The sequence below is a fragment of the Crocodylus porosus genome, unplaced genomic scaffold, assembly GCF_001723895.1.
Source record: "Crocodylus porosus isolate Cpor-Errol unplaced genomic scaffold, CroPor_comp1, whole genome shotgun sequence".
NCBI lineage: Eukaryota > Metazoa > Chordata > Crocodylia > Crocodylidae > Crocodylus > Crocodylus porosus.
In genome coordinates, this window is record NW_017728943.1 from 120,664,915 (window position 1) to 120,690,695 (window position 25,781).

The 25,781-nt window shown below is 42.7% G+C and overlaps 1 protein-coding gene across 1 annotated transcript in view; it reads left to right on the forward strand.

The window, feature by feature from the left end:
• The first annotated feature begins 6,691 nt into the window (after positions 1-6,691).
• Positions 6,692-25,781, forward strand: part of ZC3H12D (zinc finger CCCH-type containing 12D) — a 25,740-nt gene continuing 6,650 nt past the window's right edge. Inside the window, exons 1-4 of the mRNA XM_019550100.1 lie at positions 6,692-7,126; positions 13,635-14,033; positions 23,318-23,457; positions 24,574-24,808. Of these exons, the coding sequence (XP_019405645.1) occupies positions 13,675-14,033; positions 23,318-23,457; positions 24,574-24,808 (734 nt within the window). The 5' untranslated portion in view covers positions 6,692-7,126; positions 13,635-13,674. The remainder of the gene's footprint in view (positions 7,127-13,634; positions 14,034-23,317; positions 23,458-24,573; positions 24,809-25,781) is intronic.

A 25,781-nucleotide genomic window follows, 5' to 3' on the forward strand; every position in this document is an offset into this window, starting at 1 on the left:
AAGAAGCAGGCAGGGAGTAGCTCATGTCTGCTTCTCCCCTTCTGGTCTACAGGATGGGTGGAAGCAGCTGCCCCCTTCCTGTGCCGGGAGTGATTTCTACCTGGTTCTTCCCAGGTTATTTTTTCTCCCAGAGCAGCAACTTTTACTTCTGGAGAAAAAGCTTGCACAGTTGCACTATCACAACTGGTTTCTGCAGGAAGAACGCTGTTTGTCCCTGTAGAAGCTGAACATTTATACATAGCCATATAGTGCTTTTAGAAATAATGCTACTATGTAGATAATTCTTACTTGTAAGGTTGCTAAGGAGGGAGTTCACACTGCACACAACTGATATTTTTGCAATGGTTTCATAACTCAGAGAATCCCTAGGCCAAAATCATTTGGAAGCCTTGTATATCCAGCTTTCACAGCAGTTGGAGAAAGCTGACTTCTTGTACTGTGGTTCTTGATGCGAGTGCTCATCTTTCCTTTTCGTCAATCTTACGTTAATGTTCAGCTTAATGTTGACAGCTTGTGCATGTGGTATTAAAATAACTTCCCTGATACTGTTCATAGTGAAATTGAAAACCTCAGAGCAGAACCCTCAGGTGCTTTGCCTTCACTTAGCTGTGGCTCTAATTCAGTGCAGGGGGATTTTTCACAAATTTCAGGGTGCTAACACAGTTCTATGAGTTGAGCCTTGGGGTTGCCTCCTCTTCCTTTTATAGCATTTCCTTCCTGTAAAAAGTTAAATTTTTTCTATTGCTTTGATTTTCACAGGAACTTTAAATAGATCTCTTTTGTCTACAGGCAGCTCTAACTGCATATTTGTCTGCACACAACTAACAGTAACATTTCATGGGCAAACCCCACATTATCTCTAAATACTTGTCTTAATATATGAAAAGTGAGTGCAGGAGGTCAACGTCTCAAAAATTACACCTTCACCTTTTTTGGTGGGCAATGAGAGAAATGATTTTTAGAACCACTTCAAATGTGATTGATACAGAAGGATGGATGACACACGGATGAAAATTAAAAAATCATAATCTGGCACCTTTCCACATACATTCTTTCTATATATTCTAATCTTTTTTTGCTCATGGCTTTTTTTTTTGTTCTTCTTAGATATTTTTATATTTTGTCAATCGGCTCAAATATGGCTTTCTTATCATTTCATTCTATTCAGGTTCAGGTCAGTTTTCTCATCACAGTTCTACAGTCTGAAGGATGCATCAGCTGGTGTTTCTCTTCTTTAAGGCAATGACTGACTGGGGAAAGTTCTAGTTTAGTGTGTGTGTTTCTTCATGCTGCTTTTTGGGCATGGGGGATCTCCCAATTCTAGGTCACTTTTTCTGTAGTAAAATCCATTCTTAAAATTTGCTTCTTCCAAAATTCCATTAAATATAATAATTGTAATAATTCTGATAAATACTTTTAACTGTACCACTAAGGTGGGCATGTGTCTGATCTAAGTAAGTATCTTGACTCATCCCATTCTTTCTCTATAACCTATCAATTCATAATGGCTGATCTAAAGATGTGTATTATCCTACCAACTGCAGGATAAGGTCTTGAATTAGGGGTTGGCAACCTGTGGCCTTTGGGTTGGATCCAGTTTGTTAAACTGAGATGTTGGTGGCAATGGGGGGACATGGCAGTGGCTGAGTTGCAGGAGCTGCCCTGTTTTAGGACTGAGCTGCTTTACTTTGGCCTGCCACTCCTGAAAGTTACCAATCCCTGCCTTAGGTTATAAACTGTCCAAAATGGGGATCCTCTTTTTCTGTTTGTTGCCAAGAGTACATAATGCACTTAGTTATTAGGTAAAAAAAAATCTGAAAAATGTTAAATTACAGTAAGATTTGTAACTCTGATACTTATTGTATATAATATTTTATCTCAAGCCTTTGCTCTAATTAACTTTGAAATTGTTTTGTTAGTGATGAACACATTATGGCCTTATAAAAACAGTGTAAGAGATTGTACCTGTTAGAAAGGATGCCATAAACCCTTGCAGTGTTCAAGCAAATCTTTAAAGCTGAAGGATATTTTATGATCTCTCAGGTTGAAGGGTAATAAACTTTTGAACTTGCAGCCTTCTTGGAATATTTTGAATGTGAGAAGCATAATGGAGAACTGAGTAAAACCAGCAACTCTCATGTAAAAGGGGAAAGAAAAATAGATTTGGATAGCTCTTTAAGGCAATGGGGCTTTTATTCTGTTTTAAACTTTAATTCTATTCATATAGAGTCAGATCTTGGGATGGGATCATAAGCATTTCCAAAAACATAGGAATCCCCTCTGAGATCCCTGTGGCTAAGTACAGATAGTCAAAAAGCCTGGGGATGAATTGATTCAATCTTCACAGGTTAGTCTAAGCTGAGTAGATTGAACTGATAGGCAAATGAACAGACATTCACTTTTGATTCTGGAAATGCAGCCACACACCTGCAGTGGCCCATGCCAGAAGCCAGGGGATGCTAGAATATACCTCCCTGCTCAGCTGGAGCAGACCGCTTGGGCCAAGGCTAGCCTGCTCACCCTTTGGGGGAGGGGGGTATTGTGGGAGAAGAGCAAAGCATCCTGGGATGCTGGGAGACTGTGAGTTAACTTGAATCTGGAGGGAATCTGGGAGAGAAGCTCAATTTAACTGAAATAGATTAAGCCTGATACTATATCCATCCAGTTTTATCTTAATTCAGTTTAGGCCACTTTGAAAACGGTTTATGTGCACTGAACTTCCAGGCTAGGGACAGACATTAAAAAAGCCTGAGCCTGAATTGATTCAATCATTGCAGGTTAGTCTAAACTGAATAGGCTGAACTGGTTTGAAACTGGACAGACCTTCTCTCTAGACGGAGGAAATTCAGGCAAATGCCTGCAGTGGCTCAGGCTAGAAGCTCAGGGGCACTAGAGCAGCCCTCCCTTGCCTTCTGCAGGGAGATGAGCTGAGGGGGGCATGGCCAGGCCCTGGCAGGACTCTCTCATTAGGGAGATCTGCCTGCACCACCCCAGGCTTTTTCCTGCTGGCTGCTCCAGGGGTGGGAGTGTTGCTAGCCCCCAGCCCTGGTCTAACAGTCTGAAGCAAAGGGTGGGGGGACGCAGTGCACGCATCTGTTGATGACACAGAGCTTTTCAATCTCCCTCCCTGCTTCATCAACTGTCTGCAGGAAACTAACAGGCGAGGAAGCCAGCCAGGGAGCTGATAAGTCTTTATCACCTGATTATCAAAACAACAGCCTCTCAAACTTCTTAAAGAGCTTACCAGCTGACTTGTTGGTTAGCTCGAAAAACCCTAAGTGGTCACTGTTCTGTCTGCCCCTCCCAGTGAAAAGGGAGAGAGAGACACTCAGAGACACTTGTAGGCATTAGCTAGCATGCCACATGCTGGCTACGGTCTGTGCTGTGGCAGAAAGGAGGAAAGGACCTCAGCTTAAGGAGTGAGGCAGGGGGTGGAGGGTGGGCACAGGGAAGCCAGCAGACCCTGCTGTGCCTCCATCCAGGGAGCAGAGGCGAGGGACCTGCCCTGCTGTGGAGCAGAGCCCAACCCAGAGAGCATGCCAGGATGCTGGGGGACTCTGATTTAACTTAAACCAGCAAGGGGTCTGGGACAGACACTGCATAAACCAGTGTGAGCCAAATCAGTTACCTGTGATACTACACTCAACAAGGTTTATCTCAAACTGGTTTCAGCCATTTTCAAACTGGTTTATGTGCACTGAACATCTGTTCTGTTACAGGGTTAAACCAGTGTCTGATCACTTAAACCAGTTTATGTGTAATGTCTGTCCCAAGCCCTATTGTGTTACAGATTTGAAACGGTTTCCAATACTTATACCAGTTTTTGTGTAATTTCTGACCCCCATTCACGATTCTGTGATTAGTGCGGCCTAATTTGCAGGCTTAGGTGCATGCTGTGTGGATGCAGTTCATTTCTAAGAGTTTAGTCCTGGGCTTGACAAGGAGGCAGTACAGACATACACTTGCTCCTTCAACACCTCCCAGTTTAAGACAGGTGTACCCATGTAATATACAGCATTTATTTATTTACTTAATATGCTTATCCATTAATAAATAAAGCCACATAACTTTAATTCATTAAAAGCAAATCCTAGCCCCACTGGGGGCAATGGGAGTTTGGATTCAGTGGAGCCAGGACTTCACCCAAAGAGCCTACATGAGCCCCATCAGCTGAATCGCCTACAAGTTCCTGTAAGACTGCAGGCTCAATTAAGTAGTAGTCTCTGTTCAACAGCAGTGACAAACAGGCTGCTACAACTTCAGTTTGGTAAAGTGTTATTCCTTCTGGTAGTGGCCATTTTGCAGCATAGTGAATTCCCAAATCCAGAACCTGTTTGTCTCTATATGAGAATGCCTCCTAGTGCATTCTCCTCCTGCACTAAGCATGCATTACCTCAAAAAACCTCTCCAACTGTATCCGTTTCCCTGAAGAACATAACAACACCTTTAAGAAGCAATAAATCTCTTGGCAGTGGAAAAATATGATGGGCTTGTCACTAGAAGGAAGCACCAGCAAAGAAAGGAAATGTCTGTAAAACCACAACTTGGCTGAAAATTATTATTGTTATTACTATATTGCTTTGCTGTATAAAAGTTTACTGAGCTTTTTATTTTAAAATATGGTCCGACTCTGTCTCTAGTAAATGCCTTAGTAGAAGGTGTGGGGTTGATTGGCTAAAATTTGAATAGTGTTAAACTAATACAGGACGTTGTGGGCACCGTTTAAAACCGGACATAGTTTAGCTTTTTTAATGAATGAAAGATGAGTGAATTTCTTTCCTCTGTAGTGTAACCTAATGAACTTACAGGCTGGTTACATGTGTTATGTGTGCTACTGTACTGAACTGCAGAGGATGAAATTATTCCCCTTACGTCACTCCACAGATTTATTCAAAGAACTGTAATGATTTATGTAAATGAGCCACGGGTCATTGTCCTGGCTGCAGTAGAGCGTGTGTTGCATGGCGGGGGAAGAGTAGAGACCATAGCTTCCTCTGAGAGTTCATAGTCTTTGCTGTATTGCTGTTACAACTGAGAATGTGATCTAGAGTTATAAATGCTTGCACTAGGTTTCCTTTTTCTCTCTACCATTACGCTTCTGCGTGGTGATTTTGCCATAGTGTTGTTTTGAAAGTTTAGAAGTGTGCAGAAAAGCCCCTCTCCCCTGTTAGTGAAGAGCTGCAGCAAAATCTGTATTATAGGAAACAAAATCTTGCATTATTTTTAGCTCTAATGGAGTTTCATTATTTATCATATAAACTGTTCAGTCATACCTTTAAAAAGGTTCTTTACTTCCTGTGTGCTGGAATGAGTTTAATGAGTTTTATATAACAGGCATAGGCTTGTGAAGTATGAGATTTGGCACTGTTCTGTTGCTAATTATTTAGGCACTCTACTTCACAAAGAGGAAAAAAAAGACAGTCCCAGGCTTTTAGAGGTCATAATATCATTTAAGACTAGAAGTAATGAGTTGGTCTAACAAGCAGTAGGATGGTATTGGAAGGGTGGATGGAACCCAGCTGTGGTACCACATGGTGGTGTAAATTTAGGTCAAGTAACGTAAAGGGCTATTTTTTAAATTTAAAATAACCAGTTGAATAAAACAAATCTCTGACCCATAAGGTGCAGAGGCCTGTTCTGAGAGAGGTCCCCATAATTGTGACATAGGGCCCCTCTTATATGTGCAGGTAAAGGCGCAATGTGATCTAACGCACAATTCAAACAGTCATGCCTCCTTTCATAACATACATGTGTGGCAGGAGGCGTGATTGTGGGATCATGAATCAGATCCCATTACACCTTGCTACTGGTGCAGCTGACAGATCTCCCAGCTGCAGGGGTATACCATAAGCTCCTGTGGCTGGGAGTCTCATCAGCTGAATCAGGCTCCCAATGTGGGGGTTCCCCAGAGGTTCCCGGGGCAAGGAGACCACAGCTGCTGTGGTGTCCCAGCAGTGGGGACTGGGAGCTCCCAGGCTCAGGATGCACATGAGCCCTCCCAAATGGAAGTGCCAATCAGCTGATAGAAATCACAGCCACAGGGGCCCCTGGCCACATATTCAGTTAATGGCATGATAGGAAGTAGCCCAAAGTTATTATGCATACTTTGTGGAATAATTTTGCAGCTTATTCCACTTTTTATCACGCCATTAATTGATGGAACATGTGGCCGGGTGACCACTTAGGCCGTGATTAACTGGTCAATCACACCTTAAGCGTAATGTGTAAATGAGGCCATAGTCTACTTTTTTCCCCCTTACTCTGGTAGGGGACTGCCTGCAGCATCCTAAACATCTTGGTGATTTTAATCCACTATTGTTTTTGAGCCTTCATGTTTTTGCAGATGTCCAAAAAAGCTTCTGGGCTAGGACTCTCACGGTGAAAGTTTAGACCAATATGTTTCCTTACGACCAAAGTTAGGGGCAAGAGGAAAAGAAGTTGGGATTCTAGCGGGGAGGTAGGTTCAGCCTTATCTATGGAGAGACTAGTGTGTTCCTGAAAATAAATGTTCTTTCTAATCCAGGAATCCTTGAATAAAGAAAAGCTTGGTGTTTTAAGTAATTTAAATGGCTTTTGTTGCAGGTTGGTTGAGTAGATCCCTTGCATTCAGCCACCCAGGGAAGGATTTATTGAAATAGATGCTAATTAGAATATGAGCCCAAAGGATGGTTCTTAGAGGTATGTATGACCAGATCTTCCTTTGCTGCCTCTTTTCCTTCCCCATTTTATGCTGGTGAAGTTTTCTTGCTGGAAAACTTGTTTGAGAATGCCAATGGCTGCTGGGAGCTGTCTATGTTGGGAGTGGTTGAGTTTTGCATATGTGACTCAAAAGCAGTTGGTCCTAAATGTTTAGTTCCCTCTTCTTGTTCCGTTGAAAAATGAAACAAAAGTCTAAAAGCTTGTGTAGTGAAATGATAACAGCCAGTCAATTGAGGAAATCAAGCTGTTGCATGCTCTGGGCTGTAACCTGCTTGCTGCACTTGTTTGCTTTGAGTTGACATCAGACTTACAACAAGCCTCTAAGTACAGCACTGACTTCCGTGTGGGCTTCAGACTTCAGCTAGGTTCGCTAGTGGGACGCTGTTTCTCTGACAGAGATTGTGATACCTGATGTGCAGTGCTGCCTGTAAGTACAAACTTGTCTTTTTTTTATTTTTTAATTTTTCCAGTGAATGCAGCGATGAAGCCTGGTGGGAGAGGGGAAGTTGTCTTTCCCCTACAGGATTCTTCAGAACAACAAAACACATTAGACTGTCACCAGGTTGCATGTGTGTGCTGTTTTGTTTGTAATCTAGGAAAATAAAGATACCTACCTTTTTAAAACGGTACTGAAAAGAATGTGTTCCAAAGTAGGAGTCAAACAAGAAATGGCAGATTTTGGGGCTGGACCTGATGATCTTGCGAGGTCCCTTCCAGCCCCTTACAACCTAGGAATAAGTGATGGTGTCCCAGAGACAGCTGAAGAGTACCTAGCAAAGGGGCTGAAGGGGAGCATTAGTGCTATTTCAGCTGCCCACATGCTCCTGGCACTGCTGTTTGTGTGCGTTACCGAGGGACAACTGCCAGCAACTCTGGCTTAACTCTCGCTGCAAACAACCCTCAGGGACACAAACTGCAGCCAGATACTGGAGCAACAAAGTAAATTGCATCCTGGTTATGTTCCCGTCCCTGACTGCCCTTTGTGCCAGCAAGGTGAATGGGAGCATGACTAGGGAACCTACATGCTGGCCTTGTGCCACCAAAATTGCTTCCTTGTGTCAGGGTGACCCTTCTGTTGTGATTGTTGCATAGATCTGTCGGAAATGCAGTTCAAAACAGAGGCTTGGGCCCACAGTACTTCTTGTGGCAAGTACAGTAGGGGGCTTTAAGGACAGATTAGTTTAAATTTGTTCTTAAAAACAGTTTTAGGCAAAAGGAATTAGAATATAAATGCAGTGAATCCTTAAAACAGGCCAAGCACCTTTGCAGTTTGTTTCATTTCAATTATGGGGGTGGTTTAATTTTTTAAAATGTTTCTTTTATGTTTACTAAGCATGCCTGGGATGCTCTTAAGTCCTTGGCAAGAATCTTTCTACAAAACAAAATTCTCAAGGAAGTCACGGTGCTTGCTATTTCATAAACCATTTACAAATTACATCCTTTATGTAACAGCTTAATATATTCTAGATAGTTTATGTCTTTTAGAGACATAATATTTATGCTTTTATGCGTTATACCTGAGTTAGAATAGATCTGATCAACAAGCATGTCACTTTGTGGGATTTTTTTTAACGACAGCTTTTTAAAAATTTCAACAATGTTTTCTATTCGTGCAACTGGTCAAAAATGCAAAATGTTCATACTTTTGTGAGGAAAGAAATAGATTTGTCAGTTTTTATCCAGAACTTTAAATTTAGATATACTGTATTTAAAGTTCTTGGAATCTGGACTATTTTGACCAGGTCTAATTAGAGGTATTGATCAGAGCGGGGTTCTTCACAAATACACGAGTAGGTAAACATCTGGGAAGGACATGAGGGTGCTCACTTTGAGCTAAAGAATGATATTGGCACAAGAACAAATGAGTATCAACCTGCCATGAATAAACAGAGGCTGGAAATTAGAAGCAGGTCCCCAACCCTCACAGCAGTGGGATTCTGGACTGGCTTCCCAGTAGGCACGCTAGCCCAAGATGCAGCAAACAAACCCCTTTTTGAAGATGGAGCTTGATCAGTTTATGAAAGAGGCATTATGATGTGATTGATTGCTTGTAGCAGCAGGGGGAGCTAGGCTCAATGGTCCAAAAATCCCTTCTGGTTTTGTGTTCCTACCTGGCTCTGAGCAGCATCTTGATTAAATCTTTATTCAAATGTCTGTCTGTTGGTTATTAATCCTTTGTAAGCTGTTTATAAATGGAGCCTCAGGACAAACTATGACCAAAACTCTTAGGAGTGAAGTTATGCAAATCTAGCTGCACTTTCCATTTTGTGATTTTTTGCGGTGAAAATGCCAGTCACAATATTGCTCATTTTTGCATTTTAAGAGACACCCAGTCTATTTTTTTAAATATTTTTTTACAGAACTAGGCCCTAGCTGATGATGACATTGTTGCTATTAACATCATTTTCTGACTTCCCCCCCCCCCCAAAAAAAAAAACCAAACACCTAGCCTGTCACATACTCTATGGGAAGCAGGTGTACAAGTTCAGAAAATGCCTAGCTTAGGGGGCCTGTCCTAGTCACTTCTCAGCCCAGGCGTGAGTTATACTGTATTTATGTATATTAAAATATTTCTCCTTTTAGAAATAACATTATTTAATATTTAAATTTGAAATTATGGTAACAGAGGTGAAAGCCTAATTTATTATAATCTATTAACATTTTATTCAAATTAAAGTGTATGTATTTTTAAATTAAAGTGGAAGCAGCACACACTTGCTGCTGGACAGGTGGCAGTCATTGGCAATGGCCCCAGAGTTTCTTCATTTCATTCAGTTCATTTCAGTCCAGTGACCAGCTCTTCCATATTTCAGAAACCAGAGCTTAAATATAGTGATCAGAAGCAAGCTGGTCATCTGGTTAACAATAACCTTTAGTTAATAAATCAGTTTCAAATTCAAAATTAATTTGTATTGAACATTTCTCCTTTAGACATCCAGGAAGCTATAGGTGACTTTAATTAAAATAAACATTTTAAAATGATGCTCATGTATTTTAATTCAGACTTTCTTTCCAAATGCATCTTTATCCAAATCACAAATAAAAAAAAATTTAAGTAAGGAATGTCATGCAACATTTTCTAACATAGCAACAAAAAGTAAAATGTAAGAACCTGAATAAATCTATGGTATGGTCTGTAATTGCTTGTGTGAATGTGTATAGACACAGCATATCCTGATGCATCAGTCTTCCTTTTCGGGAGTGTGCAACCAAAACACATAAATGCAGAACAAAGAAAGGATTATTTAAATCAAGGATTTTTGCTCACTGGTTTATTTAAATGATTATTAAAATTTGTGGTTTAAGTCAGTACAGTGACCAACTGTTTTAACTAACTCATATATTTTTATTTAAGTGCCAGCATTATACAGGGAACAAAAATGTGAAGACAAGACTTTGTACAGTTTTATAGGTCAGGCCTTGATCCTGCAGTGGAACCTCTGGGGAACAGGATTCTTCCTGTACAGTTTCAGGAGCGGCATTGATGTCTAAAAAATAAATGCAAAGAAAACAGGGCTGTTGTTATCATTTATATCACAGTAGGCTGCATGATGTATTTAGCACTGACTGAGTAGACAAGATACAATCCCTGTGTCCAAGGATTCAGATATGGATTTTTAAAATAGTGGACTGCCCAGATCCCCTTGAAACTGAATATACCCAGTTTCTTTAAGCTCCTGTGAACATCCCAGCCCTGCTATCTATGCCCCTGTCCTACAGGTAGACTCCTTCAGGAAGGCACCTGGAACCCCATTGCTTTGTGTATCAGGCATTTTCTGTCATGATCCCCTTTGCAAAATTAAAGCTTTAGAAGACAGCATGAGAATTACCAAAATACAAGTAATTCTTGTTCATGCCAGGTGTCTTGGGTCACTATTTGACCAGCATGAATTAGCATAGCTGCATTAACTTGATGGAAGTATTGCAGTTCACACAAACTAAAAGTTTGTGCCTCCAAGATCTTTTGTTTTATGTCCTGCATTTGGGTCTGGAGAAGCCAATAGTACACATCAGTTCCAAAAACAGTTATTCTGAGTTACTAAGAACATTGATTTTTTTTTCCTTTCCACCATTAATCTGAATCTTGGCATCATCCATTCCTGTTCTAATGCTTATATGGAAGAAAGAAAAATAGTAACGTGACCTGTGAAATAAGAATTTACTAGGGCATGATCTGCTTTCCCAGATGACATTGTAATGTGATGAGCTGGCATGGGGAATGAGGCTAGACAATGGTAAAGAGCATCAGCCTCTACTACCTGACCTAAAAGAACAAGTGCCATAGCTCAGAGGCCATAGCTGAGTGCTAAACCTCTACTTGTGGACTAGCTGCTGTGGGGAGGTCCTAGTCACATCCATACTTCCTCTGGCCTAGAAAGCTGGTTCTGATGGTACAGACAGTCAAAATGTCCGAGACGGAATCAATTCAGTCTTTGCAGGTTATTTTAAAAACAGGTGAAATTGAAACAGAAGTGAACAAACATTTACCTTTGATACAGGAAATCCAGCCACATGCCTGCAGTGGCTCAGGCCAGAATCTGGGGTGTGCTGGAGCACAGCTCTCTGGCTGTGTTCATTTCTTTTTCATGCTGTCCCCAAGGTCTGGGATTTGCAGTCCGTAATAACAGCAGTAGGACTCTGCAGGGCAGTTCATCACTTCCTCTTTCTGCTTCCTGGGATTTGTAGTCCACAGTTGCAGTCAGCAGTAAGTTTAAATAGGGGAAAGGGTGTTTAGCCCCCACTTTTCCTGGCTCCCCAGCTGGGATTTGTCTAGGGGGGCAGCCCCCACCTTGCAGACTGGGCTGCATCTCCAGCCAGGTTTGCCCCGCCGCTTGTCAGCCAGCCCTCACTGCTCCAGCTAGGGAACTGAAGGGTGAAGCCAGCTCCACAGCACAGCACAGGACTGAAAAGCATGCTGGGATGCTGGGGGACTGTGATTTAACTTGAACCAAGAAGGGTCATAACAGCTGAGGCTACTACCTAAACTGCAGTGCCCATGGTGAATGAAACCAGGTCTTGTGAATTTAAAAGTGTGAATCTCCACTACTTGGAAGTGGGAACTCTATTCTTTAGCTCAGCATTGGCAGGTTTATAGCTCTGAGGCTGTGGATAGCTGTTGGTTGGCCAGATAATCAGCTCCCCGGTCAGTGTGGGTTCTACAAACATGCCTGAGGACTCTCTCTCTTATCATAATTATTTATTTATATTATCACAGCATCTAAGATCAGGAGCAGGGTTACATTTTGCAAAGCACTGTACAAACACAGAGCAAAAAGACAGTCCCTGTGTCAAAAAGCTTACTTATTCTGTGTTAAAAATTAACAGGAAAATAATGACTTTGCTAAATCCATCAAAAGATCTGATTAAGAATCAAGAGCACCAAGTTTCTGTAAGACATATTTCAGTGGGAGAGGAAGCACATGCAGTATATGACTTTGACCTTTAGAAACTCTATTGCCATTGGACCTTGGTTAATTGGGACTCTGTTATCGCTGCCAGTCCATGCATAGTCCCTGGGATTGCCCTGACTGACCTTCTGCCAAGATCCCATGCTACTCTAGAGGGGAACCTCTGCCTTCAGTCCTGCAGGGCTTGTCAGCCCCTCAGGGCTGTTGCTGCGCTCTCTTCAGCCCCCCTCCAGCAGAGTTTAGTCCTGTTTGAAATACCAGTGGCTCAGGTATACTATTGCTCTCATCAGTGTTGTTTTTCCTCGGGCTGCAGTAGCTAATGAATTTAATGAAAAGAGGCAGTGCAGTCACTGCCTTAAGGATACATCTATGCTGCACTGGGAGATATAATGGCAGGATGGCGGCCTTAGTCTAGCTGGCAGTGGTCTCACTAGTAGTGATGATGTAGCAGCTAACATAGCATACCTAAGGACCCCTAGGTATGGATCCAACCCCTAGGTATGGATTGGGGTTGACGCAGACTGAAGTTTGCATAACTACCGTTGTTACCAAGACTAGGTAGATTAAAGTTAGCATGGGTTTTCCTCCCCCGGCTACATATCATACCTTCTCTTGCTAGGGAGATGTGTCATGTATGTAGTGAAGGGCTAGAGCAGGTTAATTTAGTCTAGCTGATGCTTGGGAATAGTCATTTCTGAGTTATCTGTTTCTCTCAGCAATGACTGCAACTGAGTCTGAAAGCCCTGTTCACAGAGATTTAGCTTCCTACCATTACTTCTACCTCTTTTTAAAAGCAACATGTTTTTGTTCTTTCTACATAAAAACCTAACTGAAAATGAAGATAATACCAGGAAATCATTAAGTCAGACCTCATCGGAACATATGAATGATTTCACCTGAACAAGAGTTGCACAATATCAAAACTTTTTGAGTGTGCTTATTAAAAAAAAATGGGTTTTTTAATAGTTCCAGGTAATATTGCAGATCACACATTCCATCTGCATCTTTTGGTGAAGTTTGCTGTGTTTACTGAATTGCTACAACAGCTTATGTCATTCCAATTAAGTGTAAAAGATTTTTATCTGTGGACTATTAACTGCACTGAGTGAACTGAAAAGCTCCTGCTGCGTTGCATTTGAGATGATTTCCTGTGTGATATAGTGGCTTGACAAACGTGAGAGTTACGGCATATGCATGTGAATGTACCTACATATGCATCTGCTGACGGAGCAGTGTGATACCTGTATGAATGTCCCAAATTTCTGACAAAATGTGGGTGCTCTGCTAGGGAGCTCTTCTGGGGGTGGACCAGAAGAACATCCACTACCTCTGAGGACATGCTGGGGGCATTTGCTTAACAGAGAAGACACCGGGTTTAACTGGCCTCTTGTAAATGATTCATTGCATGCTGAGCAGGTAGATCTGAGACAGTAGGTAGTTCTTTGGATACCCCATGTAATCATATGATTTCTAATCTTTCCTCTCCCTTCCCACCCCCAAATTGATGCCTGTTCAACATTGCTGAAGACAAAAACATTCTCTGAAAGGGAAACAAAACCGTGCTGAGATGTCCTTGTCTGGCAAACCAGTAACAGCACGCCACAGGAGAGGTCCTGCTGCAGAGATGGACGTACACCAGGGCAAGCTGGAGTTTTTCTGTAAGCTGGGCTATGTCAAGCAGGACATCTTCAAAGTGCTGGAGAATCTGGGCCAAGAGGCCCTAGAAGATGATGTGCTGAAAGAACTGATCCGAATGGGGAGCAGACCTCAGGCCCATGGCAGTCAGGCTCAGCAGCCACTCCCAAAACTTGTTGCCCGTGGATCATGTAGCACTCTGGCAGTGCCCAAACGGCCTGAAGAGGACACAGCCGACTCTTCCAGTAACTTGAGACCCATTGTGATTGATGGCAGCAACGTTGCTATGAGGTAGGCAATTTCCAGGTTGTTCCATTTCTCAGCAGCTTTGTGTATTAATGTTGATGGTGTCATGCTTTCCCTGCTTTGAGGGTAACGCATCATCTATCTCTCTCACTTTCTTTAGTGGGGTGAAAATTAAACTGTATTCCTCTTCTCTCTCAATACCTTTTGACTACTGGTGTTTAAAACACCATTGCTTCTACATTTTGCCCCTCCAAAGCTAATTACCGATGTGTTTTCTTTCACTTTTAGTTCAAGTACTCAGGACATCTAAATCAATATACTGAGGAACTACTGGGAAGAAAAAAAGTCACCTAGTAGATATAGTTATTTAACTGTTTATGGTAATACTATACCTGGGCTTTTTAAAAATCTGATTAATTTTTACAAATCTACATAAATAGTAACAAAAATAGCAGCACGGTATTTCCATCCATGGGACTCAATGGATCACTGATTAGATCCTGGTCTCTGCTTATAAATCCAGCCACATTTGCAATATGACGATCATCACTCCTGGCAGAGCAAAAACATACCAGAAAAGTACATAGATAGAAGGGGAAAATAGGTGTCTTCTTGATTTGACCAACACTGCAGTTGTCATATTTCAGTTCTGCAAACAAAACCCCGGAACAGAACATGCCTGGTTTGAGTGTCTTTGGTCTGCAGTCCTGGCTTACTCAAATGTGGAGTAGATTCCTTCGACTCAGCTATGCCTCTGCTGCTGAATAATCTCTCTTCTCCTTTAAATGGCTATGTTCTTTTTTTGGGAGGAGCTTGAAAATGGTGTGTTTCAGCGACCAGGTTGTGGGGTCTAGATAGAGGCAACTTAGATGAATGCTAAAACATGTGAACGCTTATCCATAACTCTGAATCTGTGGAGTTCCTATCACAAGTTTTTAGAGCACACATGCTTTATAGCGTGGCTGTGTTCCCATTCTCCAGGTAGGACCTCTGCCCTCATTGATTTTGTGAGGGCTTTTAAATAGGGTGGGGAGCAGAAGACAACCAATCTCCCACCTCTACTCCAAGAGTAGTGGCAGAAACTAGCTGTATCTCATTGTGGTGATCACTTGAGTAAGTCCTGGGAGAAGGTGGTATCCCAAGAGTTAGTGTTCACTGATGAGTGATAATTGACCAGAGAAGGGTCTTTGGTATAAGGATGAGGATGCAAATGTTAATTTTAATAGCTGGCACAAAGTTTTTGAGACAAACTGTTATAATGGGACTTTGTTGATTAAATAGCTGATTCTGATTTACTTGTGCTATGTGTGCTGAGGCGAATCACTAGCTCAGACATGTGTTGTACCATATTCTGGGGCATTTAGCTCACAACAAATTAAGGAACTTTTTTTTTTTTTTAAATCTGATTACTGCATTGTAAAAAATGAAAAAGCCAAACAGTTCTTGAATTTTCTGCTGAAATTCCCCCCAGGGAAGGTTCCTGGGAAACCAGATGAGTGTACCCTCTGTTACGATGGTTAGTACTTCTCGTTTTCAAAGCATGTTACCAGTATTGACTGGTAAATTGTCCTACATTGTCCATAGGAAAGTATGCATCATTTGCCATAGCAGTCAAGCACTTCCTGATGGCCACAGAATGAGTCAATGCCATTTAGGATTCAGAGTGTTACCCCAGCTCTGACATTCAGAGGTCTTTATGGTTTCCCGTCTCTGTAACCTTGTACTTTTGAGGTCACTTGGTAGTGCTATACTGTAAGTGCGATGAATGATCACTCACGTGTTGCATTACTTTGCTAGGTTATATAATCAAAATGCATTTCTAAGAAGCCATCCATTCTTTGCACATTTAAAAAGGAAGCCTTCAATATATCTTTTTGGTGAGGAGAGAACTACAGGACTAAGACAGGGAGAGACAATACATTTCTCTACTAGATTACCACGTGGGTTGGTGTCTCACCTTGGAATTCCTGGCTTTTCAGATAAAGTAGTTTTCAATTTAATATCAAATAAATGCTCAATCTTCCTGTTTGTTCTTTAATAGCTTTGAAGTTGAATCCAAAAATTTACAGCTCCTCCCAGCTGTCTACCAATCACTGTCTTCAGGGTTATCACTGGGCAGTTAATGATAAGTACATAAAGATTTAAAAAAAAAACCCCTAGTTGACACAATTGAGAAGTTATTGCCTTCTGTTGAACAAATAGAGAATGGGAGGAGCTGTTTTCCATTTCCATTTACGGAAGCCTTTCTGTATTGTAGATAATTGAATTTGGCTCTGCAGAGCCTTGAGGCCTCAGTAAATGTGATGGATATCAGACTAACATAGCTAACTACCTCTCGTTGAAGTCAGGCCAAAAGCAGGGTAGATTTTCACCTTATAGACAAACTAGATCAGAGATGCAGAGCATGTGCTTTCATGAGCTTGAGCGCATTTCATCAGGTGCCAGAGCAGCTGTCTGTCTCAGTCTTGTGTAGGAGTCAGTATTTCAGGATTGTCCCAGACTTGAGGCAGGCAGCCACTCTTCAGCGCGGAGGAAAAAGCATGTAGGGTAGTCCTATTGTAAACATTTGTAAGAAAAGTAGAAGGAACAGGGATTCTTTGTTTCTCCATCCTCAGATTTTTCCTTGGGATCACGTGAGCCTTCCCCGAGAGATGAGCCGCACTTGGACAAAGGCTGCTGAGAGCTCTTCAGTCTATCCAAGCTGTAAAAGCTGGCAACTGAAGAGAGACAAATTCAGAGTAGAATTTTTTAACAGCAAAAGTAATTACCAACGAAACAATTTACCAAGGGTTGTGGCAGATCCTGTATTCATAAACCATAAATCAATATTGAAGGTTTATCTGGAAGATATGCTCTGATTCAGCCTGAGCTATTGGACCTCAAGCAGGAATTAATTCAGGGCAGTCCTATGGCTTGGTTTATGCTCACATTTCAACAGCCCCTCCAGCTCTTAAAATCCAGTAAGGTGAATTCACTCTCTGAGAGGTACTAAGGAGTGCATTTAGCTAAACCAGTTCAAGTGACATCTGCTGCTGACAGACCATAGACAGCCAGTGTATGGTATGCAGGGGTGGGGAAGTCACTTGCTAGCAGCATGCTGGGATTCAAGGAGGCAGGAGTTCTGTTCCCTGGCTGGCTGATGACCTGCAGTGTGACCCCAGGTAAGTCACTTCTCTGCCCACCTTATGCGTGTCCTCTTCATTTAGCATCAGATGTTGAACTCTTTGGTCATGTCCAGATGAGCAGTTGTGTGGTATATGGGGCTGCAGACACATCTGCAGTGCCATATACTGCACGATCAAGTGTTCTCTGTGCTGCAAGGGAGCTACGCAGGCATTTTTTTGTTGACCCCTGGATATTCCCCTGGGGTCCAAAAAATCCATGCAAAAAAAATAGTGGGACAACACAGGCAGGGGCAGCGTGTGCCACTCAAAACTGAAGCCATGCTCCAGCTGCTGGCCAGGCTTTGATCAGCAGGATCGCCCCTGCTGCAGCCCCAGGACCCCAGGTAATGCTGCTGGGCCTAGCCCAGTGCTGGCCGCAGCCTCCCCTACAACCACCAGTAGTAACCTGCCGTGCACCAGAGAGCACGTGGGACAGGCGTTCCATGGGGACAGCTAGTTGTCCCTGAGGAACCAAGTGCCTGTGGTCATATGGACACGGTCTTTGAGGCAGGAATTGTCTAGTTGCTCAGTGCAGTCCTGAAGCATGTATAGATGTTTGCTGTCCCAGGATAAATGCTCCCAGGAGGGATTTAACTCTGGTTGTTCCCAGGTTATTTTTCTCCTGGAGTGGCCATTTTTATTCTGGGAGAAAAAGCCTGAATATCCATACGCTTATGGTTTGTCTTGGGAAACTGTCTGCTCTTCCAGGAGAAAATGAATGTCTATACAAGGTCCTGATCTGGTATGAGACTTTAGGTGTTGCTGTAACATAAATTAAAATAATGTGAATAATGTATAAAAAGAGATGCAAGTCTTTTGCATTCACCCAGTATATCTGCTCTACCTTCTGAGGAATTTAAATGCTGAAGATATTAGAAGCCAGTAACAAATACTTTAAAAAATATTAAATAATGTCTTTGAAAAGAATCATGAAATTAGTTGAATAAGGTATTAGACAGAAGCCATCAGAAATTATAAAACCTAGTGGAAGAAGAAAAAAGTTATTGGGGTATAGTTTTTGCAGCTGTATCTTGTCAGGTGAGCTGTGGTCTGGATGGAGCCTTTCCGGGAAGTAAAGCCGTGATTTGGGTGCTGTCTTTTTATTTCGATTCACCTTACTGATAAGTATCCAGTGCTAATCCTCAGTGTGTAGGTTCTAGAGCATTGTATAAATAATGGTGGAGATAAGTGTGATTACAGATTTGGGTAAGTGGGGCACAGGCATACAATGATTTGTCTACAATTGCCCTGCAAGCTGGAAAGGCAGGGTAATAAAACACCTGTATACAGTGCTCCTAGTCTAGTGCTATATACCACTGAGTTGGCTGCCTCTTGCTTGTAAATCCCCTGCTTGTGGAGATGAGTTGGCTTTTCAACAGGGCAGCTTAATCCATTTTGCTCTGCTACAAATAAAACTCCAAGTCCAGACTACTGGGGAAAGCCCAAGAAGATCCAGTTAATATAAATGGATGTCTCTTGTAAAAGCTGCATACTGCCGTAACATATACAATGCACAACTGGGAGGAGGAAAATCTGAGTGCTAGTCCATGTTCTAAAAAACTGTTCTGATTTCCTTCCAACAATTGTCTAATATGAAATACATAAGCTGATGTGAGAGCAGAGACCATAACCCACTTCTCTGCTCCCAGTGGAGTGCTCTCACTGCTGTGCTAGAGTCAGACGACTCCTTTCCTGGTATTTTGTGGTCCCATGAATGTTGCATTTTGCACAGTGGCCCATTTTTTAAATGAGGACTATGGAAGGTGCCTCTATCCAGCCTTGTTCTATAGCCAGTTAGTTAGGGCGTTCGGGGTGGGGGACGAAACGTGGGCTTGTGTGCCCTCAGCCTGAGGACATATAACCCAGATCTTTCGCTTCCTGGGTGAGTGCTCAAGCCACTAGACAATTGAAGAAATGGTGGGTGCTGCCTCCACATTCTTTAGGTACCTAACCTTAGAGAGAGACTGTGTGCTCTGGATCCTGAATGGACAGACAACTAATGTACAGCTGTGGGTCAGGTGTCTAAGCTCTAGAGAGGGTCTGGAGTATAGACAGTCTCTGTGCCTAGTGTTTCCTAGTGTCTCTGTGGGTTTCCCTGCTGTGATGGACTAGATTTTATTGTAATATTTCTGATTTAAATGTATTCATGATGTAATAATGCCGCATGCTTCAGTTTCCCTGCTTAGCTTGTACAGGAGAGAAAGAAGGAGTTGAGAGAGACTGAAGCAACAGCTGCCTTGCCTAAGTGAGGATATGTGGATATGCATTTCCAACAACAGAACAGAATAGCCTTGTTGACACTTCAGCAGGAATTGGAAAACATCCTCTGAAGGTGACACCCAGGTGGTGTCAAGATAAATAAGTATCAAACAGTGGCTGGAGGAAAACTCACAAGTCCCTGAGAGACTTGCGGGGAGAGAACAGATGAACACCTAGCTCAAGGATGGGCAAAATGGTGGGTCTGGCCATTTCCTGGACTCCATTTTCCAGCAGGCCCTACCCACGTTGCTGTGTCCAGTTTCCATGGAGACCCCAGCAGTGGTGGAGCTGTGACAGTGTGGGAGCAGGGTTTCCATGGAGACCAGCCCCAGCAGCACTGGCAGGGCATGTGGCTGGGTGTGGAGTTGCTCTGGGGCCAGGATCTTGCTGGACTTTGTCTGCTCCGATCTAGATGTTCCTGCACACTCTGTGGCCTATCTAACCCTCCCTAGTCACTCTCTAGGGGCTTGGGCACTTAACTATCAAGGTGATCCACCCTCCTGAGGAAAGGGGTCTGGTGTTTTTCTTTGTTCGGCTGTGCTGAAGTCTAAGATGGAGGCAGCTACAAGGCTGATCTGGCTTTAGCTCTTAGGCACTCCAGAAAGTTTTGCCTTTTACCTCTTTCATAGGGAGTTTAAAACACAATTCAGTGACTGGAAAGCCCTATGTAAAGATACTGTGATGGAAGAAACTTGGCTTCACTGGACACATTTATGTTTTAAAGTAGGATGTAACATTTATATAAAACCCCTTCAGGTTATCCTAAATAAAATGTAACTCTTAATCCTTCACAGGTCACATTCCTTCCCCAGTCTTCTGTGGGATCCCTCTACCCTCAGTTTATATGTGTATAATAAAAATAATGGAAGTACTGATGACTGTGATACATGTGAGGTACTGTGGGTCAAAGACTGTTCTTCTTTTTATCATGTGACTGGTTCAAGTTATGATAGATTACAAGGCACAGGTTGCTAGTCACAGGCTTCAGTTGTTACAAATACGTTGAAATCTGTAACAATAAACAGGCACTTTTCAGACGCCTAAAGCACAAGAGTTCAGAAAGGGGGTTTCAGACTGGCTACAGCACCATGTTAACAATTGGGTGAAACAGTGCTATCAAGACATAATTCTGGTGAATTATCTGCTAGGGGTGTGCAAAGCTTTGGTCAGCGATTTGATTCAGAGAAGATTTGGCCCGATTTGGAGGCCGAATCACCAAATCTGAATTGAATTGGGAGACCAAAAAGAAACCTCTAAATCAATTCGGAAAAGATTCAGGAAAAGATTCGGAGATTTCAGAAGGCAGTCTTTCAGGGGAACAGAAACTGAGAAGAGGGAGGAGGAGTGAGGGTGGGGGAGAAGACTGACATCTGTAGCTGGACAGTGACTATGATCTTTCCCTGAGTCCCCCTCCAATCGCAGTGCTCTGGGGGAGGGATGTAGAAACAGCTCATAAGCCTTTGTCTGCAGTCTTTCTGTTCCTTTTGTGAGCTGTTTCTGCCAGAGCACTGGGAAGTCCCCTGTTATAGGCTATCATCTCTGCTGGTTTCATCCCATTGTGCCTTAACACACCCACAAAATCACATCATGAGTTTTGCTTTCAGAAGCTGGAAGTACAGTTTCCCAGAAACCTCTGCACCTATCTCCTTGAAACCTGGCAGGCCTCATGCCCTCAGAAGGGGCTACCATTCTTGCTGTTTCCATCCAAATCTGCCACAAAATGGCAAAGTTATAGGTATTTCAATGATCTATAGGTATTTCAATGATCCCCCATTATAATCTATGGCCAAATCTCTCCAAATTGGCACCGAATCTTCCAAAGCTGATTTGGCTGAATCGATTTGGGACAGTAATCCAAATCTCTGAATTGAATCTCTGTCCTCCAAATTGAATGCTTCCCTATTTGCACAGGCCTATTATCTTTCTCTTCTGCTGGTTTTAAACTTTATATATTTATTTAATTTTACCAAACTTCTGCCTTTCCCCACTTTATTAAAGTCAGTGGGTATAAAATTGTGTAAAACTGAGGCAGAAGAATGGGGGAGCAGGCCTCTGGTCCACTGAACTTTATTTATAAATGCTAGCATCAAAGAGAGAAAGGAGCCTAGTTTCCTTTTCAGGTAGGGTGACCTTACATCCCAGTTTAGCTGGGACAGTCCTGGATTTTGGAGGCCAGTGCCAGTTGGCTGGTGTGAATTCAAATGAGTGTCCTGGAAATGCAGGCGCATGAGGCACAGTCTGGTAGGAAGGCAGAGCAGCACAATGCGCCAGGGAGGCAAATGAGTAGGCACCACTGTCTGCCTGGCACACTACGTCCCCTCTCCACCCTGCCTCTGTCTGCAGCTGCTCTGTTGACTTGGTAGAGCCAGGGGGAGGGGGAAGACAGTGTCCCAGATGTCCCAGATTTCCTTATGGTCAGCCCATTTTAAAGGCATGTAGCTAAATGGATCTTCTGAATTCTAGACCGCATTTATCTGTAGTTGAGGAAATCTGTGTGCCCTTCAATAAACAAGGATTCCTATAATGGATAAATATTAAAATTAATTTGTATACCATTGCCAAATGCATTGTAGAAGGCCAAGGATTTAACCTACTCCCTGGTGTAGGGGGAGCAAAACAAGTTAATGTGAAAGGTTTATGCTCTTGCATCATTCATCATTTTCTCCTTTTGGGGTCACTACTGCAATTATGACTAGAGACAAAATGAAACTTTCAGATGCCTTTGCCTACTCAGGGTGATACAGATTGTTTATCTAATTTGTGTTTTCCCTCCGTTCTTCAGTGTTGAAAACATTAACATGACTGTGGAGGTGTTGTCCAGGAAGTTCAAAGTACAACTGTGAGGTTTCTGTAGATAATGTGTTGGTGTTTATCCATTTCAGGACCTTTGGGTTGGGGTTTAATTTCTGTCCCGTGATTGTTGTATACAAATCCATGTATTTATTTTCTTGAATAGGGATGGCTAAGCAGAAAGAAGTCACCTTCCTAGGCTTCCTATTATAGTAAATGACAAGTAGCAAGACTATCATGGCATAGGACATATAACACACCCTTCTGCTAGGTTTCTCTTTTGTTACTCTTCTGTGTTCTAATGTTACCCCTCTATCTTCATTTATTTTGAAAGTTGTTAACCCTGACTTTTCCCATAACTGGATCTGCTACAGCTTACATTGGGTTTACTCCTTCTCTCCAGCCTGGAAAGACCAAACCCAATAACCAGTCAGAATAAGGTGGTCTGAGGCATTAGGCTGTTGGGGCTTCCTACCACTCCATGTCCACGCTGTGGTCTTCTTTCTTGTGGGATTCTGGGATCATGAAGAGAATGACTTCTCTTCATCCTGTATGTGACCTGTAACCAGCCTGGCTACCATTCTGAAAGGAGCATGGAATGAGAATGGGACTTTAGAAGTTTATTTTGGAGCAGAAAAATGCCAACTTTCTGTATTTTTCCTTAGTAGTATTATGTGGTCTGTTAATTTTGCTTGTACCATGACTCCTTGCTCAAGTCATTGGGCCAGGCCATGGGGCAGTCTGACAGAGCCCAAGGTAGGATCAGGCAAGACCTAGACCCCATCTCTACTTGGAGATTATGGCAGTCATTTTGGGGTAGTGGATGGGCTCACATGCAACTACTTCAGTCCTTGAAATTTTGTGTGGAAGACCTCTTAAAAGCATCCAGGCTGTGATGCAAATAAATTATTTATTCCATTGGAAGATGTATCTGGAGTTATGCATCTAAAGCTCTCTGCTCGGTATTTGAAGGTGACTTTCTCAGCTGTTGGTGTCAAGGTTGAACGCAAGGATGTCTGGTCTGTATAATGGACTTGGCTGCAGAGAGCTGTCTGAGCTTGTCAGAACTACTTCTTGGTTCTTAACGTATTTTCTCTCTCTCTCTGTTGCTTACAGCCATGGGAACAAAGAAGTGTTCTCATGCTGGGGAATTCAGCTGGCGGTAGACTGGTTCAGAGAAAGAGGTCATAAATACATCAAGGTCTTTGTCCCAACCTGGAGAAAGGAACCACCGCGATTTGATAGCCCTATTACAGGTAGGCAAGCATCCCAAGCACAATCTGAAATAAAATGATTACAAATGCCATATATAGTCAGGACGCTGTGGACTTTAAAGACTATAGTGCAAGAATATAGTGGTTTGTCTGTACAGGAAAACTCATTTGTGGAAGCAGATAATAGATGTTCTAGGCATTTCAGGTATTGTAATGAATCTGTGGCCACGTATAAACTATTGCTGTCAGATTAAACTACATCTGTGCAGCCTGTGTAATGGATGCTAGAACTTTCTGTTTCAAAAACACGAACAAAAAAAGAATCGGCTTTGGCTGTCCACAGGGCTGTGTCAGATGTACTAACACCAGGCAGTAAGGGGTGGCATAAACACCTACACTCTCAGGATGTTCATCCACACACATCAGACAGTACATAACTGCAGAGGCTGAGAATCATTCAAGAGAACGATGCACAGAAAATCCATGTAATCTGCTGAGTTTTGTAGTAAAAACTGACTTGCGCATCTAACATTTGGCTGCAGCACAGGCTCAGAGGCACTGCCATCTCAGCTGAGTGTCTGTCCTTCCCTAAAACTATTTGTCTGGGACTCCCAAAGTAGATGTCTCTGCACCCAAGTCCTCTGATGGGCCCAGTTTGGTAGGTGCACTCAGAGCAAAACTGGGCATTGACTGACAGGACTGAGATCAGTGCACAGCCACTTGATGGTAATGGGTACCAGTGTCTACTTTGTGCATTAGTAGCCTTGTTAGAGAGCACTTGTCCAGGAAATGGAAACCTGTGTTCTGGGCCTTCTTTCAGCCCAGAGGGTTCAAATCCACATGTCCCACCTTTCAGGAAAGGAACTGCTTAGGCATTTTGCACCAAACAATAATTTAATATGACGTACCAACAGCATTGGAAAAGCAGGTCCTAAGGAAGTCCATTGGGAGAGAAGGAGTCCTTCCTTAGGACCTGCCCAAGCAGTTCCTTTGTGAATCTTGCTCATGGTGCCTCTGGAAAACACCCCATTTATTTAGGTCCCTACATGTAGACTTAGGAGATGGATCTAAGTTTTCAAAGTGCACTTAGATTCTTATGGGATGTGCTGGAGACCTGCTAAGTACTGACTTTCCTCCCTGTCTCCTTTTTGTTTTCAGATCAGCACATTCTCGAAGAGCTTGAAAAGCAATCAATCCTTGTGTACACTCCATCCCGCAAAGTGAAAGGGAAGAGGGTGGTCTGCTATGACGATCGCTACATAGTTAAAGTGGCCTATGCCAAAGATGGGGTCATTGTTTCCAATGACAACTATCGGGATCTCCAGAATGAGAATCCTGAGTGGAAGTGGTTCATTGAGCAGCGACTCCTCATGTACTCCTTCGTCAGTGACAAGTACGGGATGGTTGTCTTTGCATGGTTCCATACATTGGTTTTCAGGCCTGAATGCTGTCAGCCAAATTCAGCCCTGGCATAAATGAATTTTTTTAACTGATTTCAAAAGAAGTGAACCCATTTGTAAGGATGTCCATGGGTCCATCTCTTTATTTCCTCCTTCCTAATCTCTGCTCCCCCAAATTTTCAGCGGTTCTCTGAGGAACATTGCTAAGTGGTAACACCCATGTTCCACATTACTCCTAGTCCTTGCTATCTCAGAGAACTGCTGTCACAAGTTTGAACTGAGCTTGATTGTCTTTTAAAATACGTCTCACAACAGAGTATTTGGACAGAGACTCAGTGAAATCAATATTTGGTAATAGAGAGTAATTTTACTGTGGGACAGAATAATCCTCTCCATCCGTCTTGGGTGGGGCAGGATAGCACCTTAGACACTAATGCATTCAGGAAGCCATAAGCTTTTGCAGGCTTTTCCCCACCCCATACGCTTTCAAAGCCTTCAATATAGCAACAGTTCTTCTAGTTTAAGGAAAGAGGCCAGGATTTCCAGTCAAATCTTATTCCCTTCACTCTGACCTCCTCACTCTGAACTAGACTAGAGGACATTGTTAGATCATACATTATTGAGGAGTTGCGTCTCTGCTCTCTCTCTGAAAAAGTTATTAGTCCCAGCCTTTATTTACCTCAGTGACAGGCATTAAGAGAGAGGGTGACCGAGCCATGAAGCCTCTTAAGCTGCAGTATGCTCAATAGGTCATAGGGAATGTTACTTCTCCAGCCACTCAAACCACATTAAAAGAAGAGAGAACTTGGCACTGAAGTTTCATAGATTTCATAGGCATTAGGGCTGGAAGGGACCTCGGAAGACCATCGAGTCCAGCCCCCCGCCCAAAGGGCAGGAAGTCAGCTGGGGTCATAGGATCGCAGCAAGATAAGCATCCAATTTGCTCTTGAAGGTGTTCAATGTAGG